Genomic DNA, 17,568 nt, shown 5'->3' with positions numbered 1-17,568 from the left:
GGAGCGGCTGGGCCCGTGAGCCATGGCCGCTAGGCCTACGCGTCCGGAGCCTGTGCTCCGCAACGGGAAAGGCCACAACAGTGAGAGGCCCGCATACCGCAAAAAAAAAAAAAAAAAAAAAAAAAAAAAAAGATGCAGTATATATACACAATGGAATATTACTTGGCCATAAAAAAGAATGAAATCATGACATTTGCAGCAACATGGATGGACCTAGAGATCATCATACTAAGTGAAGTAAGCCAGACGGAGAAAGAAAATTATCATATGATATCACTTATATGTGGAATCTAAAAAAATTGATACAAACGAACTTATTTACGAAACAGAAATAGACTCACAGACTTAGAAAACAAACTCACTGTTGCCAAAGAGGAAGGGGCAGGAGGGATAAACTAGGAGTTTGGGATTGAAATATACACACTACTGTATATAAAATAGATTACCAACAAGGACGTACTGTTTAGCACAGGGAACTATACTCGATATCTTGTAATAACCCACGATGGAAGAGAATGTAAAAAAAAGTATATTTTTATATATAAGTACAACTGAATCACTTTGCTGTACATCTAAAACTAACACAACACAAACTAACTAAATCAACTATATTTCAGTAAAAATTTTAAAAAAGAAACTGAACAAAAATTTAAAATATATATATATATAAATATATATATATAATTTTTTTTAAAAAAAAATTTTTTAAGGCTTCAGGGAGGGATTTCAGTACCCCTCCCACTGCGGTTCTGGATCTTTCCTGGGCCACAGACCACTCTCCACCTCTGAGAACCTGCATAAGTACACAGTCGTGATGGGGCCCCAGGGCTCCCTGAAAACTGTCATGCCCAGATTAAGGAGACCACTGAGCGTGTGTCCACCGAAGGTCAGCACAGAGCAGGACACAGCTGACCTTGAAGCAGCAGGGACTGCGGAGGGGCCGGAGGAGGCTGAGCTGACCGGGCGTCTCCCTCCCATCACAACCCCCCAAAGAAAGCCCCAGACCAGGAGGTACCAGTGACCCCACCTGTGCTGCATTTTCGGAGGGCAAGGGGGCAGACTCGGGGGGCCGGCCACCACCCCGACCTCCCCCCCCGCCACTTTCCCGCTCATGAGTTTGGGTTGCACCACAAACAAGGGGTCTTTTCATCCAGCATTACCCACAATGTTTCAGCCCCACACGCTTGGGAGCAGATCACATTGCCCGCAGCCAGGCCAGCTCACGGGAACGAGGTCTTAACTCTGGGGACAGGGATTAAGGGCTCTGCAGGGAAAGAGGCAAGATGCAAACAGCACCCGTGCTGGGGACCACCCTCCAGGGCAGGGACCTCGGAGGGAGGGCAGGGAGCATCCCTGGGGCCTCCTGGCCACACTGAGGAGCTGCTCCGGGTCAGCAGGGGTTCCCACAGGCGGGGCGAGGGGGCTGAAGGGGCTGCAGGGGGGCATGGAGCAGGGCTCACAGGAAACCCTCGGCCCCAGGCCAGGAAATGCCCTCAGGAGAGGAGGGACAGCAGCAGCAGGAATGGGGGCCCAGCAGTTGCACGGGGTGCGGGGGGACTTCCAGGGAGCTGACACCAAGGATCGCCCCCTCCCGCCAGCCCCCCACCGTCAACTGCATTTCCAGAGTGAGATGCCTTAGAATGGGGCTCTCCTCAGACCCTCCTGGCCCCCAAGGTCAGGGAAGCCCGAATATTATTAGCGCCTCTTCCCGGGGCCAAGCCAGAGCCTCATCAGACCTTCAAAGCGGGGAGGGGGCATGGGGGAGCCATCCTGCTATGACCTCACCGGTTGCCCTCATGCTCCCCGCCGCACACACAGCCCCAACAGTGGGCTCAAGGGCACAGGAAGGTCAATAACCAGGGGGGTCAAGGCCAGAGCCAGAGCAGCAGGTGTGGTGCGTAATGGCTTCGCCCGCCAGGGACCGGCTGGCGTGCTGACCCGCAGCTGGACCCAGGCAGCTCATTTAACCCCGAGATGGTGAGAACGCCTGCTGCCCATCACAGCCACGCACGGAGGGCCGGAGGGGGGCCGTGCTCAGAGCCGGGGGCCGGCCAGAGCAGGTCTGCAACCTCCTCTACACACGGAGGGGAGGGAGGGGAGGGAGGGGAGGGCCTGTGTCCATTCCCCTGCAACCTACCCCACCTCACCCCACCGTCGGAAAGGCCATTTTCTTTGTTTTCGGATCCCGCAGGCCTCCTGGCCTCATTTCGAGGATAAGGAGCTGGTGGCTGGGAGAGGGGGGCTGGGCTCTACGGGGGAGACCTCTGCAGCCTCCCGGAGCCCTGTGGCCTCCTGGGCTTGGGTGTCCTACACATACACGTGAACCCACACACAAGGCCACCAGCGGAGTGGCATCCATGGCTGCAGGGCAAACGGCAAGAGCCTGGCTGGAGGCTCCTGCAGACGCGGAGTGGACGAGGGCTGCCGGTCACACATCCTGTGACTGTCCGCCTCTAAGGGCAGACCTAAGCCTCAAGGGAAGGGCGGGATCTCAGTGGGTGCAGGAGGTAGGAAAGGGCAATTCCCGCCAGCAGAAGCCCAAAGGGCCTGCTGTGCACCGGCAAGGCAAGCGGACCCTGGGATCGTGCGTGGAGCCTGGCAGGACGTGACGGAGTCCCTGACACCACGCTCACACACAGAGCTTCCTTCTGTGCACAGGTGCGGTGCACAGCGCAGCAAGGAGTCGTCTAGATCAGCGCTGCCGACAGAACTCTCTGGAAGGACGGAGACGTTCCTCTTCTGCAATGACAAGGTGCAAAGCACTGGCAAGGGGGCTAAGCGCAGCCCAGAAACTGAAACGCTCCTGTTACTCAATCCTAATTAAATTGAATGGAAACAGCCTCACGTGACCAGTGGGCAGCTCAGGGCTAGAGCCAGGAAACCCTGAAGTGGGGTCGCCACCCGTTAGGCAGAGGGGACAGGGGTGTAGGTGAGATGACGGGGCCCAAACTCAGAGGGCACAGAGTCAACAGGATGGTGCCCAGCGTGACACTGGACCGCTGGGTCTCCAGGGCAGGAGCGAAAGGTAGAGAAAGACTGGGGGCTCAGCCCGGGAGTGAGTACGGCTTCCCAGTACGGGCAGGGGACAGCTAGGGAAAGCCAGAAGCTGCGGCCAGGGGGGTCGGCGGTGACCAGCCACACTGCCCTGTTCTAGAAGCCCAGAGTGGGCATCAAACACCACCAAGAGGTCAGGAGGAGAACAGGTCACTGGGCCAAGCTGGAGCTGCCTTTCCCGGGGTCCAGGACTGCCAGGGGCCAAGAAGCTGCGGGTGGGAAGGTGGGCTGGGCCTCTGCTGTTGCTCGGAGGACTGGGTGGGGAAGGAAGGGAGCCGGGGGCAGGAAAACAGAAAGGAGGAGATTTTGTTTATTGCTTTGGACTAGGAAACATGAGCCTGTTTGCAGGGGAAGGAGCCCGGAGAGACCCGGGAACGAGAGGAGGGAGACAATGGTGGGGGAGGTCCCACGGGAGGGGCTGGGAAAGGCGAGGAGAGCCGGGTGCCCTCCCCGCCAGGGCAGAGGGTGCTGAGAGAGGGAGAAACCTGCTGCTTGATTTTCTGTCCCGTATAAGAGCAGTGTGTGCATGTTCCAGAAAACACAGAAAAAAAGGAGAAAGGGCACGGCGGGAGCCTCCCATTGTCCCATCAGCTCTGAGAGATGTGAAGCGGCCGGGAAATCGAGCCTTCTGAGAGCCCTGGCACAGGCGGCGTGGCCGGAACCCGCCACAAAGGGCCACTCCCAGAGCGGGCTCATTAGGGAGAGGAGCCGGTGCCGCGCGCTCCATGACGGGCGGGCGCATTCAGGGCCGCCGGACAATCGGGCCCTTGTGGGGGGGTGGGGGGTGGGGGGGTGGCTCCCGGAGCCTCTGATTCCAAGACAAGAGCGTGCCTCCTTCTAGCCTTACAACCCGGGAGCCGGGAGCCGACGGAAAGACAGATTTGGGAAGACAAAGAGATGCTTCCCCTGACAGTAGATGGGCTATTTTTGGAAATGGGTCGGCTCTTCTCCGAAGCTGCCGTCTGGGTGCCACTGGCCCAGCCTGCCTCTGCCCCCTTGACCGCAGCCTCAAAAGGCCCCCACCCCATCTGGGGCGGCCCGGCACCCCACAACAGGGGTGGCAAAGGCGGCGCCTCCATGCCGATGCCTGGCAGTCTATTCTAGCTCCCAGGGCGGGGAGCTGGAGGAGCAAACCGGGCTGCGTCCAGAGCTGGGGTAGGTGCTCAGGAAATGCAAGGCCAGGCTCAAAACCAGCTTTCCACTGCTGCCTCGCAGCCCCGCCGGGCAAACCAAAGCCAGCTCCCGGGGCATCCACATGGCGAATGTCGGCAAGGCACAGTACAAACGAGCCTGTTTCACCCTCACGGCTAACGTGAGCTGACACCAGCCTCCCAGCCCTGCGGGCCAGGCTCCGTGATGCCCCAGTGTGGGGCCGCGTCCTTGCCTCCGGCTCACCTGCTGATGGGCCATCTCCAGCTTGGGCAGCCCTTCGGGCCCAGCAGGTTCTCTCCCAGGGCTTCCCACAGTGGCTCTGCAGTCAGCAGAACCCCCCCGGAGCTTCTACAACCACGGGAGGCTCCAGGACCAACTGGGGCCCATCTCTGGGGGCTGGTCCAGGCACTGACACTTTTTAAAGTTCCCCGAGGTGATATCTAATATGCAGCAACCATTGATAAAAGCAAACGTGTACATAGCAAAGGAAACCATAAACAAGACGAAAAGACAACCCTCAGAATGGGAGAAAATATCTGCAAACAAATCAACAGACAAAGGATTAATCTCCAAAATATATAAACAGCTCATGCAGCTCAATATTAAAAAAAATGACCCAATCCAAAAATGGGCAGAAGACCTAAGTAGACATTTCTCCAAAGAAGACATACAGATGGCCAAGAAGCACATGAAAAGCTGCTCAACATCACTAATTATTAGAGAAGTGCAAATCAAAACTACAACGAGGTATCACTCACCTCACACCGGTCAGAATGGGCGCCATCAGAAAATCTACAAACAGCAAATGATGGAGAGCGTATGGAGAAAAGGGAACCCTCGTGCACTGTTGGTGGGAATGTACATTGATACAGCCACTATGGAGAATAGTATGGAGGTTCCTTAAAAAACTACAAATAGAATTACCACATGACCCAGCAATCCCACTCCTGGGCATGTATCCAGAGAAAACCATAATTCAAAAAGACACATGCACCCCAACGTTCACTGCAGCACTATTTACAATAGCCAGGTCATGGAAGCAACCTAAATGCCCATCGACAGATGAATGGATAAAGAAGATGTGGCACATATATACAATGGAATATTACTCAGCCATAAAAAGGAATGAAATTGGGTCATTTGTAGAGACGTGGATGGACCTAGAGACTGTCATACAGAGTGAAGTAAGTCAGAAAGAGAAAAACAACTGACATATATTAATGCGTATTATCTGGAATCTAGAAAAATGGTACAGATGAACCGGTTTGCAAAGCAGAAATAGAGACGCAGACACAGAGAACAAACGTATGGACACCAAGGGCGGGGGAAAGCGGGGTGCGGGGGGCGTGGGGGATGAATTGGGAGATTGGGACTGACATATATACACTAATATGTATAAAATAGATAACTAATTAAACAAATAACAATAAAAATAAACCAAAAACAACAAGCAAAAAAAAGCAAACGTGCATTTTTTAGTAACTGTTAAAAGGAAGCAGGGAAGTTGGGGAGAGGAGGGGCAGCCGGATGTACAAGTTACCATCCTGGGAGTGGGGGGCAGGTTTGTTTGTTTGTTTGTTTTGAAGTAGCTGAAGACCATTTGGTGCCAAATGGAACAAATGCAAACAAGAAAGGCAAGTGGCCAAAGTGGCTTGATCACTGTCGGGTTTAAAACAAGAGGGAGACCTCGTCCAGGGCCTCCGGGCTGCCCATTCCTCACCCCGACATTTACTGAGCACCCACCATGTGCCAGGAAGACTGGACCCCGCGCTGGGGAAGGTTATGGTCTTGGGGAGAGATAGGACGGCAAATGGCAAAAGTCCAGAACAGGTGGCCTTGTCCCGGGCAACCCCACACCAGGGAACCAGAGCCAGGCATTCTCCTCTAGCACCAAACCTGCTACCCAGTCCTGCAGGAGGTGATCGGATGGCAGAGGCAGGTAATTCCACCGGGGCACTCACCGCAGCCCCTCACGAGGACAGGCTGGCCAGCCAGGGGTCTCGGTCTAGGCCAGTGCTGGACAGAGCAGTGCCCGTGTGTCTTGGCGACCACAACGCCACCACCACCCAGACCTGCCCCAAGCTGAGGACCGGCCACCAGGCAAGAGACCGAGCCACAAAGGTAACGACAAGAGGCAGGATGGGCAGGGCAGGTGGCCCTTTCCTGGCGGCTCTGCCAGCTGTAGAGGATGCCAGGGTCTCTGGGACCCTGGGCGGGGCCCGTCCAAGCTTCCCATTTTACAGATGGGCAAACAAGGGGCTTTTGCATTAGGTCAGGTCACGAGTGGGCTCAAGCTGCTCGTTCTGTGTCATCTAAGCCACACAGAACAGCCCTGGAGGGCACAGCCGTGTCCCCAAAGCCCCAGATGTGGTGACCACATCAGCTGATGGGGCCACCCGTGTAGGTATGAAGTGGGGCACAGGGGAAAGGGAGGGGACGGTCTATGTAAAAGTACCAGTTTCTGAGTGCACCCCTCACACGTAACTGTGGAAAAACGCTCAGAGAAGGTCACAGCTGGAACCACTCGCAGCTAGAAAAGCCCAGCCCAGGGACTTCAGGGTGGGGGGGGGGGGGGTTGCGGAATGCAGGTACAGTGGGAGGAGTGCCACAGACCCCACCTGCCCGGCATCGGCCAGTCACCCGTCAGCCCTCGGAGCCAGATGTACCTGCTGCCCAGCTGTTCCTCCCGCCACGCCTGGCCTCTCCCCTGCTCTCCTCTGCTGGTACTGACCTGCTCCACCTCCCAGGCCCATCTCAGCTCCCACCTTCAGCCACCCCCTCTGCTGAGCTCCCGGCACACCTGAAGGGGTTGAGAGCCAAACTAGGGCGCTTCCGAGAGTGAAAGGGGCCTGGTGAATAGTCGCACGGGGAGGAGGGGGGCACAGGTGGGCGCAGGCTCCAGCATCACACTGGACGGCCCCCTCCCCAGCCCACATGATCTGTGACTTGCCTCACTGCCCTGAGCCTTCTCCTCGGCAGAAACGGGGACCCCATTGCGTCTCAACACCAGTTGTGGCCAAGCCTGGGGCGGTTTCCCCCCCCCCTTCCAAGTCTCCTCTGAGTGCCTTTAGGGCTCCGGGCAGTTTGCTCCAGGGTTTCCGGCTTTCCCAGGCATGGCATTTCCTCCACTCTAAGATACCATCAGTCACAGATGCCCAATTTTCCAGAGTATGGGAGGGGAAGACGGTGCAGTGAACACACACACTGACTCTAAGATGCACCCTGCACCGCAACAGAGGAGGGGAAAGCCCATCTCTGAATTCAGGAAATAACAAATGACGAAGGCCTCTGGCCAATGGGGAAGCAGGAAGGAGGAAAGGGAAACAGAGCCTCACCTACGTCCCATGGCTCCCGGCTTCTGCTTTGGTTAAATGATGCTCCGCACCTCTGTTTAAACATCATACACAGGGTGATCCCAAGAACGCTGACAAACGAATCGATAGAACTCCTGATCTTCCTGCCCTGCCCCCCAGAGAGCAGAGACCAACGGTGACTCGTTCAAGAGCAGGCAGGCGCTCATCACCAGGGGACTGACCCAGCTCCAGACCTGCCCCCGCCGGCCTGTGGCAGCAGGGGACAGCAAGAGGGGAACGTGTGACAATGACCAGCTCTGGGTGCCTGGGAAGAGGGGCACCATTCCTTCCTGTTCGTGATCAAAGGAGCATCACGTCCCTTTAGCAGACAAGTTTGTTCCTCTGTCGCCAGGCTTTGGGGAAGCCACCGGGGTCCCCTCATCGCCTCCCCAGCTCTGATGAAATCCCAGAGCGCTCCCTGCCTGGATCCCGGGCACCCAGGTTGCAGGTGTGGGCAGAGCCACCGTGGGTGTAACTATTCTGTGGGCAGGTACGGTGAGGCTGCAGAGAGAGAGAGTTTGTCGCCCACAGGTGCTGCTCTACCCGAGCCCCCCAGCGGCTCAGGACTGACCCCTGACCCCACAGGTCAGGAGTCACAAGGAGGCAGACAGGGGTTGGGGGCAGGGCTTTGGGTCAGACCCGCCTGAGCTGAGAACCTCAGGGAAGGTTCTCTCCCATGACCACAGTCACAGCTATCACCACCCTGAAGGCCCCAAGCTTCCTGCCCCTCTGTCCCCAGCCCGGCTGCCACCACGACGGACCCCAGCTTAATGCTCCGGAACTGCGGCTCCCTAAGCCCGGCTACATGAATCACTGCAAGTTGCACTCAGAACTCAGACTGAGTACCCACTCAATAAACGTCTGCTCTTGTCTTCCTTCCTGCTTGAAGGGTGAATTCTCTCAGCCACCCAGCCCTGCCCGCCCACCTCCCTGACTACTCTCTACTCGTTGTTCTGTACTCACACAACCACATGCCCAGCTCTCTGCATGTCCCATTACAGTGGGTTCAGGAATGCCCTGTGCTTGCATGCCTCCCCTGACAGGGAGCTCCCCACCTCCAGATGCAACCCAGTCCACCTGGACCGCTCTTGTCTGTGAGGGCTGAAATCCGAATCGCTGGAACTGTGGGGGTCCACCCTGGGGGGGCTACACCCAGCACTGACCCCGCTGGGCTGACAGCTCTCCCCGCCCAGCAGCAGCTCTCCAGCCGCAAAGCTTTTCTTCCCCCGGCTCAACGTTCTGGTTCTTTCTGTCCCCACGAGGAGGCTTCCAGGCCCCGGGCCTCCCCCACGCGCCATGAGAACACCTCGCAGGCCCTGGGCTCTCGGCACCCGTGGTCCAGATCCACCTGCAGACCTGCTGCCGCCGCTGCTGGAATGCCACCCCACTTCCGTGCAACTAGACAACGACTCATTGGGCTCTGACACATTTGTGCTCTGGCACAAGGGCCCCCCTCACGAGCGTGTGTCAGGGGGTCCCCCACCCCCACCCGGAGGAGGCAAGTCTGCAGGGTCCCGGTGACAGTGCAGGGTCACTGAACCCATCCTTGAAGGCTCAGTTCTAGGACCAGAGTAGTATCATCCTCGAGACACAGATGAGGCTTCGAGGTGCAGTAAGCGGCCACCTCACACGTTCTGCACAGTTCACACACCTCACCACACTCCCTCCTCCCGCAACCCAAAGGCGGGCAACAGCTTCCCACTTTGCAGATGAGAAAACAGAGGTCCACAGGGGTCCTGGGACTCTCGAGCAGGGTCACAGGCTTCCAATCCCTTGTGCTGATGACAAGGACAAACACGGCACAGAAAGTCCCCGTGGGTGCAGAACACAGATTACGAGCCGCAGAGGACTTCCTTGCCAATCGTGCTGCCCCGGGAACGATACGAAACCAAGTCTGGGTCCTAAGAACTCAGCGGCCAGGCCATGGGTGAGGGGTCCGCCGGGGCCACAACAGCAGAGGGAAGCCAGCCTGGCAGGGAAGCGAGGGAATGAAAATTGTAAGTGAGGAGGGACTTCTGCGCTTTCCCCATCCCACTGATCTCCGGAACCGTGAACCGTCATACAAGGAAGCAGGACAGCATGACTGAGCCTCCGGGTCTGGACTGAGAACAGGGGCCACACCTTTGCTACACAGGTCCAGCCCCTGGAGCCCCCGCCCAATCCTGCCTGGGTCCATCTACAGGGGGCCCCGCCCAGGACCAAGCTCCGGGCAGCCTTTCACTGTTGGGGGGAGGGGGTGTCTCCCATGGGAGTCTCAGGCTGTCCCGGTCCAGGGGGGCAGCAGGCCCAGACTGACACTGGAGGCCAAGACTGATTCTCCAGACTGATCCCAGGCCCCCCAACCAGCCCACGGGACTGGGAGCAAGAAGTCACCATACCGCTCCATGCCTCAGTTTGCCCGCCTGCGATATGGGGCCATTTGGGAGCTCTGAACAGAATGGAGCTGGGACTGGGACACCCTCGGTGGTAAACCGTGAAGCGCTGGGCACACCCTGGTCCCATCCTGGGTTACAAGTCAGTGAGCTCCTCACCACCAGCCCCCTTTGGTATGTGGCCCTGGGCGCTCGGTACCCCAAGGCCAGTGATGGATGGTCAGGGCCAGGATGCGGCCAGAGGGGGAAAAGCTTATTCAACCTGCCCCATTGTCTTTACTGACCTTTGCCCCCAGGCCTGACTGGGTTTAGGAAAAGCTGCCTTATTAGCATCCTGCCCAGGAGCTGCTGAGCTGGGAGGCCCCTCATAAAAGACCTATTCAGGGCCAGAGGCCCAGACCACCCTCGCTCCCTCCTCCCTTTAAACCAACAAAAACACAAGCAGGAGGACAAACCCATCTTATTTTGAGAAGCTCAAATTTTTAATCCAAACTTTTAAAAGTAAACAGGGCCCACACAAAGGCTGCTGGAGGCCCCGGTTTCTGTGGGTTAGCTAAAGGGGAGTGGACCCCGCGGTGTGATGGGGGGACTGGGACAGATGTGAATGGGGACGTGGGGGGAGGGGAGAGAGAAGGTGGGACACCCAGGATGGGGAGAACTGTTGAAAATACTTTTGTTTGAAAATTGCATCCGTTCAAAGTGGCAAATCTGACCTTCTGATGTTTGGGGTTCGCCTGCCTCAGTTTGCCCCACCGGATTAGAGTAAAGAGCATCCCAGTACAGACTTTAGTCAGCCCAGCCCAGACCTCTATCAAAACAAAACAAAACAACCCAGAGAAGGGCCTATTTGCATCCCCATTCACAGGCCCACCAGGCCCAGCCCCAGCCAGGGACGGCCTGGAATACCGATGGGCCACCACCCACCACAGCTGCTTAGGGCCCTTACGACATCCAGAAGGGCTGCAGGAACCCTGCAGCTTCCGAGAGAGGACTTGTACAGGGCCACTGCTCCCCAGCACATCCGCAAGTGCCAGCAGACACCGGCTCAGTCGCACACATTCAAGCAAGCTGTCTGTCTAAACAGCAAACAGAGTTTCAAAGAGAACACCGATGTCGATCTGGCAAACCCCCAACAGGTCCCTCTTTTTCACGAGGAGCCTTGGAGGGAGTATGCACGGAAAGGATTCTGGCACCTGCGTGCAGGGATAAAGGGGGCGCTTTGGGTTTTGCCCCACTCTACAGAAGAAGAGCAGAGAGGGGCTGAGGGCAGCTAAGGAACTGGCCAAAGAGAAGAGGGAAGAGTGGAGATTTGAACACGAGACAGTGTGAGCCCTCTGCGTAACGGGGTTATCAGCCATCTGCACAGTGGTCACCGATAAGGAAGTGACACTTCCCAGGACAGGAGAAGGAGGGCAAACGTGGGTCAGGAACCAAGAATAGGGAGGCAGCAGTGTCTGCTGATGAGTATTATCGGCCACAATGACAGCAGGCTGCCGGAGACGCAAGCCAGCCCACGGCCTGGGCAGTAGAGGACCCCCGGGGCACCACCCAGGCAACTGGGACTGAGACATTTGAATCTCAGTTGCTTTCCCAGGAAACGCTCAGAACCTCTCTGAGCCTCCGCTTGCTTGGCTGTAAAATGGGGATAAGGGCCCAAGGCACAAGCCTGGTATGTGACTCCTTTCACCACCACCCAGACTGAGGCCCCGTTACCTGCCTCATCTCTGGCTCGCGCTCCACTCAAAACTGCAGGTCCAAGTACAGAAAAGTGGTTTCTAAGAGATGGGCCTTTCCTTGTTTCCAGGCATCCTACTCATATTGCTGGGAGAACAACTCAAGGCCACGCGTGCCCTTATGAGATAAAACAAAACGACAGCGATCCCACCTATAACTGAAATTCATGATAATAATGCTGAATGTTTACGTCACCCCAACACAAAGCTTTGCCACCACAAAATCTGTGGCGGTCCAGTTCCGAGTGTGCATGGGACCGGTGGCAGCATGGATTCTGCAGGAAACCCTACAGCTCCACCTGTCTCCGCCTCCCCCAGTGGGGTGGGAACCTCAGGTAGAGTCCAGTCCTCCACTCCTGCTCTGTTCACTGAGGCAGCAAAACCCTGAGCCAGACGGGATCGGCGTCTCCTTGTCCAAAACATGACAGAACTTCTCAGCAATTACGCTCTGACACTCCGGCACTTCAGTGACCCGCTGAGAATCGCCCTCGCCAAGTGTCATTGATGACGCAGCTGAAAACCAGAAACATTTCATTTCCTAGCCACAGGCAGGACTGCAGCAATCCCCCCGCCTCGTGCTGCCCAGAAATCTGACCCTCCCAAGGCCCCCAAGAAGCCGAGGCCGGAGAGGCTGCGCCTGGGACTCCTCACTTCCCAGATGGTGCAACCTTAACATATTAAACCGCCTAACGCTGAGCTACTCCCACTGGCCTTAAGGAGATTGCTGGTGGGAGGTGGGGTGGATACAGAGTTACCTAGAGAAACCCAAGTTGTAGCCTTAGATTGCTAATCAGTAACAAAATATCCCTCTAAACCTAGTCCTGCCCTGAACTCACAGGCTGGGAAGGTAAATGAAGGAAAAAACGGTGCTGAGCTATCACCCCACCTCCCGGGGTCCAGTTCCCACCCCAGCCCCACCCCCCACCCCGCCCGGAGGCACCTGCAGAGGCCACTTGGCCACCAAACCAAAGAGAGAGCGCCCTGTCCCCACCCCACCCCACCTCCAGGCTGTCACTCTGGGGAAGAACAGTCACTTAAAGCCTAGATACACTTTCTCTGAACTAGGAAAGCCTTTATTTAAAGAGAACCAGAAAGGGCTGTTTAATCTCCACCTTCAGGCAAATAGTTCAGGCAGCAGCAGCTGCCACCAGAAGTAGGAGCCAAGACACTAAAAATGTGGAAGGACAGGGAGGTAGGGGAGGAGACAGGCAGCAGGAAGAACCACTGATTAGAGGGGCTGGGGATGGGGGCCGGCTGCTCCGCTCCTACAGAGCCCTCTGCCTTGGGGCCCGACAGTCACACAGGCGTGGAAGACAGTAGCTGAGCTTTCCTGAGGCCAAAGGTCCTCCCACCCACACCCGAGCCGCCGAAGACGACTGTGGCACTTCCTGTAAGGTGACCAACAGTTTACAAACCCTTCAGAGGCTTTTATCTCCACCTCAAATCCAGGAGGTAGGGATTATCGGCTCCACTCTACAGATAAGGAAACCGAGGCCTGCAGAGACAAAAAGCCAGGATTCATTCCAAGCCCATATTCCTCTGGAAAGTTTTAGAGCCTGGGTTGCGAAAGGTCCCCTGAGCCCTGGGAAAGACAGGACTAACAGCAACCGAGGAAGGCTCTTAGCCCCGGGTACTCTGGCCCACCTGCCTCTAATCCTTCCCAGCGGGCAGGCAGCAGGGAGAAGGTCAGGTGGAATTCCAGCCCCGGCACACAGGTGAACACCGCTTAGGTTTGGGGCTGCCTGATGCTCCAGATAAGAGAAGGAATTTCATTTTCCCTCAAAGGGCCTTTCTTTCTTTCTTTTCCATTAAAAACTTCCCGCTCCCGGACAACGGTTTCCAGGCAGGGATGCGGTGCCTCCGTCCAGCCCTACAATGCCAGACTCTGAGACTGGTAAACTCCGCAGGAGAGAAACTTTTCTGGGGTCTGGCGGTCCCCGGCCCGCCGCGTATTCAGAGGGGCAGGGACACGCCTCCATCACTTAGCCAGAAAATCACCACCCAAAGCCCCACTGCGGGTGGGCTCGGGATCTCTCTGGATGCCAGCTGGAGGAGGGGTCTGGAGTGGCGGCCGCCCGCGGGGGAAGGGACTCTGGGCCCGAGACCTGCGCCGCCCGGCAGGTGCCGTCCTTACCGTGCAGGCCGTTGGGGATGCTCCGGTGGTGCGGTGGCGCCGACAGGTCGTCCAGGGACCTGCGCGTTGCGACAGCCTTGCCGTCCGGGGCCTTGTGCGGCCCGGGGGGCAGCAGCGGGGGCGGGACGTGGTGGTGGTGGTCGGGGCTGCCGCCGCTGCCGGCGCTCGACGTGCTGCTGCCGTCGCCCACGTCGCGGGTCCCCGCTCCGGCCGCGCCGCCCGCCAGCGGCCCGCTCAGGCTGGCCTGGCTGTCGATGGAGCTACGGGAGCCGGCGCCACCGCCGCCACCGCCGCCGCCGCCGCCGCCGCCCGCGCCCCCCGCCAGCGCCGCGCGCTCCTCGTCCAGCAGCAGCACCAGCTCCTTGAGCTCCAGGTTCTCACGCAGCAGGGCCTCCTGGCGCGCCTCGAGCTCGCGCAGCTTCTGCTGCGAGCGGGCCACCTCGTGCCACACGGCGCCGGCCGCGTGGCGCCCGAAGCGCTGCCACTCGCGCGCCAGCTTGCGCCCCTTCTGCCGGTCGTCGTCGAGGAAGCAGCAGAGCTCGCGCAGCTCCTGGTTGTCGTCCTGCAGCCGCTGGTTCACGTCTTTGAGGCCGCGGATCTCCAGCAGGTGCTGCTGCAGCCGCCGGTTCACGTCGCGCATCAGGCCGCCGTGCTCCAGCATGAGGCCCACCTTCTCGCCCTCGGCGCGCCGCAGCCGCCGCGCCAGCTCCTCCTTGCTCCAGCGCAGCAGCTCCTCGTCCGCCACCTGGCTCAGCTCCTCCGACGACGCCGCCGCCGCCGCCGCCGCTGCCGCCGGGGGCTTCGCCATGGCGGGGCCGTCACCGCGGCATCGCCCGCGCCCTCGCCCGGCCGGCGCTCCCCGTGCCGGGGCTGCGCTGGGCCGGTCCGCCCGCGGGCGGGGGGCGACCAGGGGCGCGTGCGGCCTGCCCCGCGCCGCCTCGCGCGCCCTCACGCAGCGCCCTCCCGGGCCGCCCGGGAACTCGCGTGTCTCGAGGCTCGGCGAGCTGGGACCGCTGCTGCGTCGGCGGCTGCAGTGCCGGGCGCTCTCCGGGCTTAGGCGAAGCAAGCGGAGGCCCGCCCCCGGCCCAGCTCCGGAGCCCCAGCCGCCCCGCCCACTCCGGGCGGGGAGGGGCGGGGCGCCGCGGCCCGGCCCCGCCTCCGGGGAAGGGTGCGGGCGAGGCACGGCCGGCCCCCACGTCCCCCCGCGCCGTGCGCCCGCCCGCCCGGGGCCCTGCCACAGGCGCGCTCGAGCCGTGGTCCCGCCCCCACGCCCGTCCGATTGGGCCTCTCCGGAGGTGTGCGGGAGGGGCGGGGCGCAAGCGGGGGACGCCGCGGAGATGGTACAGTCCACCGGCGGTTCAAGTTTCTGCGCCGGGAGGACGCGGCCTCGGCCAATCCCAGGGCTACAGGGCGCTTTTAAAATGCAGGTACGGCTGCAAGGAGGGGGAAGGTGGGAAAGGTAGGGCAGGGCTTCCCTTAAAGGAGACGCGCGGAAATGGGCGCCCAGCCCCTTCCTGGGCCCGCGTGCCCCGCCCGGCCTCCCCCGCCCCAAATAAACAAATACCCAAGATCCGAAGGACGGCTCGCCTTCTCCCTCCCGGGGGCACCAGAGTCCAGCTTAGTCTGAGATACCACGGACAATAGGACTCTGACACGGGGGTCGCTCTCCCCGGCGGCAGAGCGGCTCTTTGTCCCCTTCCCTGCCCCCGGCTCCTCCGCCCCCACTTCCACCCCCGTCCCCTGTCGGAGCGCGCCGAGGTTGCGGCGTTTCCACTCCAGCCCCGGGTCGCGCACGGGGAAGGCCATGGCCTCGCCAACCGTCCCGGAGCACGGTCCGTACCCTCTTCCTTGCCAGGAGGGGGCGAGGGCGCCGGGGACACGCACCGTTCCCCCGCCATCCCGACCGCTCGTCCCGGAATTCGGGAGAGAATCTGTGATTCACGACGTGGAGACCACTGGGGAAGGTGGAGGATGGTCTCCCACTGGGGTCTTAACTCTGGGGGCGCCGAGTAGGCGGCGAAAAGCCTTCCCCACCGCAGCCTGGCCCGGCACCCGGGTCTTCCCACTGGCTGTGTGAGTCCGTCTCGTTTATCCTCGCGTCCCTGAAGTGCATTTACTGCGCGTCTGCTGCCAGCCGGCCAGAGGTGGGCGTCCCTCCCCCGGGACCCGCAACGAGATAAAATCCGCGCACTCGACCGTGAGCGCCACGGCCTGGCGCGCGCGCCCGCGCAACAGCTGATGTCCCCATTTACAGCTGCTCAACCATTCATTGGACAACTGTGTACAGTCCCTACTGTAAGCCAGGCCTCTTTAGACCACTGGGGGATTCTGTAGGGGACAACGGCGGAGGCCACTGCCCTCTGGGCGGGGGGACTTTGCACCCTGCAGGGAGGAGGGGAGAGAAGATGATAAACAAACTAGATAGCTATGAGTCTGTAATAAGTGCTGTGCAGGGGATTAAGACAAGCTGCTGTCACACAAAGTGATTATCAGTTACTTTAGATCCCTGGTCAGGGAGGACCTCTGAGGAGGTGCATCTAAGCTGATATCTGAGTGACAAGAAGGACAAAGATAAGGGGGAAGGGCACTCCAGGTGAAGGGAACAGCTAGTGCAGAGTCCCTAGGGTTGGCCTGTTAGTGGCCTATTCAAAGAAGGCCAGTGGGGCTGGGAGGGGGCTTGGGAAGAAGAGTGAGGTGTGAGGTCAGAGGGGCCAGATCATCCATGATTCTAAGGCAGCTGGGAAAGCAGTGAGGGGTTAGCAGGATGCAATATGACCTGGTTTGCCTTTTAGGAGGCTCACTCTGGCCCATGTGTGGAGAAGGTATGGGGGTGGGGGGTTGCAGAGAGGTCCAGATTCAGGACCTCATTCCCCACCCTTCTCCCCCTCTCTCCATAGAGATGTTCAGGGAGAGGATGTGCCAGGCAGAGCATAGCTTTGAGGGTCAAGCCCCAGGGTAGCTGAGGTTCCCCCAGGCAGGTGAGCCTGCGGGGGGTCACCCTCCCCACTGGGACACTGTGCTTCGAGGACCCAGCCCAGGGCATCTGAGTTTGAGTTTCAGGAGGGAAAGGGCTCCAGCTTCCGCTTGGGGAGGGTACAGGTCTTTCTTGCCCCAAAAGGCCAACCATATTAAATAGCTCACTGGAGTCTCTCCCCAGAACAAAACCTGAGCTGGGAGAGTGGGGGCTGAGCATAAGACACGTGGGCTCACTAGGGAAGTTGCTGAGATGGTTAACACTGCTTGTGGGAACCGCCACCCCGACTTTGTGTGTGGCCCCAGGCGGTTCCCATGGCCTGCATCTCTGTCCCCTGATCCTGCAGAGCTGGCAGCTTCAGCTGAACTTTCCAAGAGAAAAAAAAAAAAAGCCTCCATCTAGATGGGGCTTGCTTGCATCATCTACAGGCTGTGGGGCCATGGGTCCCCCTCACCAAGACTCAGGAGAGCATCCCTAACATCCCCCTGGTGCAGCAAAGACAAGGTGCTAGAGATGAGGCTACTGGGTGGGTGGTCCCAGGGACAGTCTTTGCTCTCCGCACCATGGCTGGACAGGCTGGGGCAGAGCAGGATAGATGGCAGGAGGTTGAGAGGTTCCAGAGCTAAAAAAGGGCCCTGAAGCAAGGGGAACCATCCAAGCCAGAGCCCCCTCCCTAAGGTCCAGCAAGAGGTGCCAAGCCCCCTAGAACCCTCACCATTCAACAGACCCTGTACCCCAAGCCAGGATCTGAAATGTCAAGTGTCTTTGCTTTTTTAGCTCTGCTTTGTCATGAAAT

The 17,568-nt window shown here is 58.9% G+C and overlaps 1 protein-coding gene across 3 annotated transcripts in view; it reads right to left on the bottom strand.

Moving 5' to 3' along the window:
• Nucleotides 1-14,621, bottom strand: part of CCDC85C (coiled-coil domain containing 85C) — a 79,734-nt gene extending 65,113 nt beyond the window's left edge. For all 3 annotated transcript variants that reach the window (XM_059058372.2, XM_067027782.1, XM_059058373.2), the window contains exon 1: nucleotides 13,799-14,621. In XM_059058372.2, the coding sequence (XP_058914355.1) occupies nucleotides 13,799-14,606 (808 nt within the window). In that variant the 5' untranslated portion in view covers nucleotides 14,607-14,621. The remainder of the gene's footprint in view (nucleotides 1-13,798) is intronic.
• Nucleotides 14,622-17,568: the final 2,947 nt, after the last annotated feature.

Source organism: Kogia breviceps, chromosome 3 (assembly GCF_026419965.1).
Source record: "Kogia breviceps isolate mKogBre1 chromosome 3, mKogBre1 haplotype 1, whole genome shotgun sequence".
Classification (NCBI taxonomy): domain Eukaryota; kingdom Metazoa; phylum Chordata; class Mammalia; order Artiodactyla; family Physeteridae; genus Kogia; species Kogia breviceps.
This window is presented reverse-complemented; position numbering and strand designations above follow the sequence as displayed.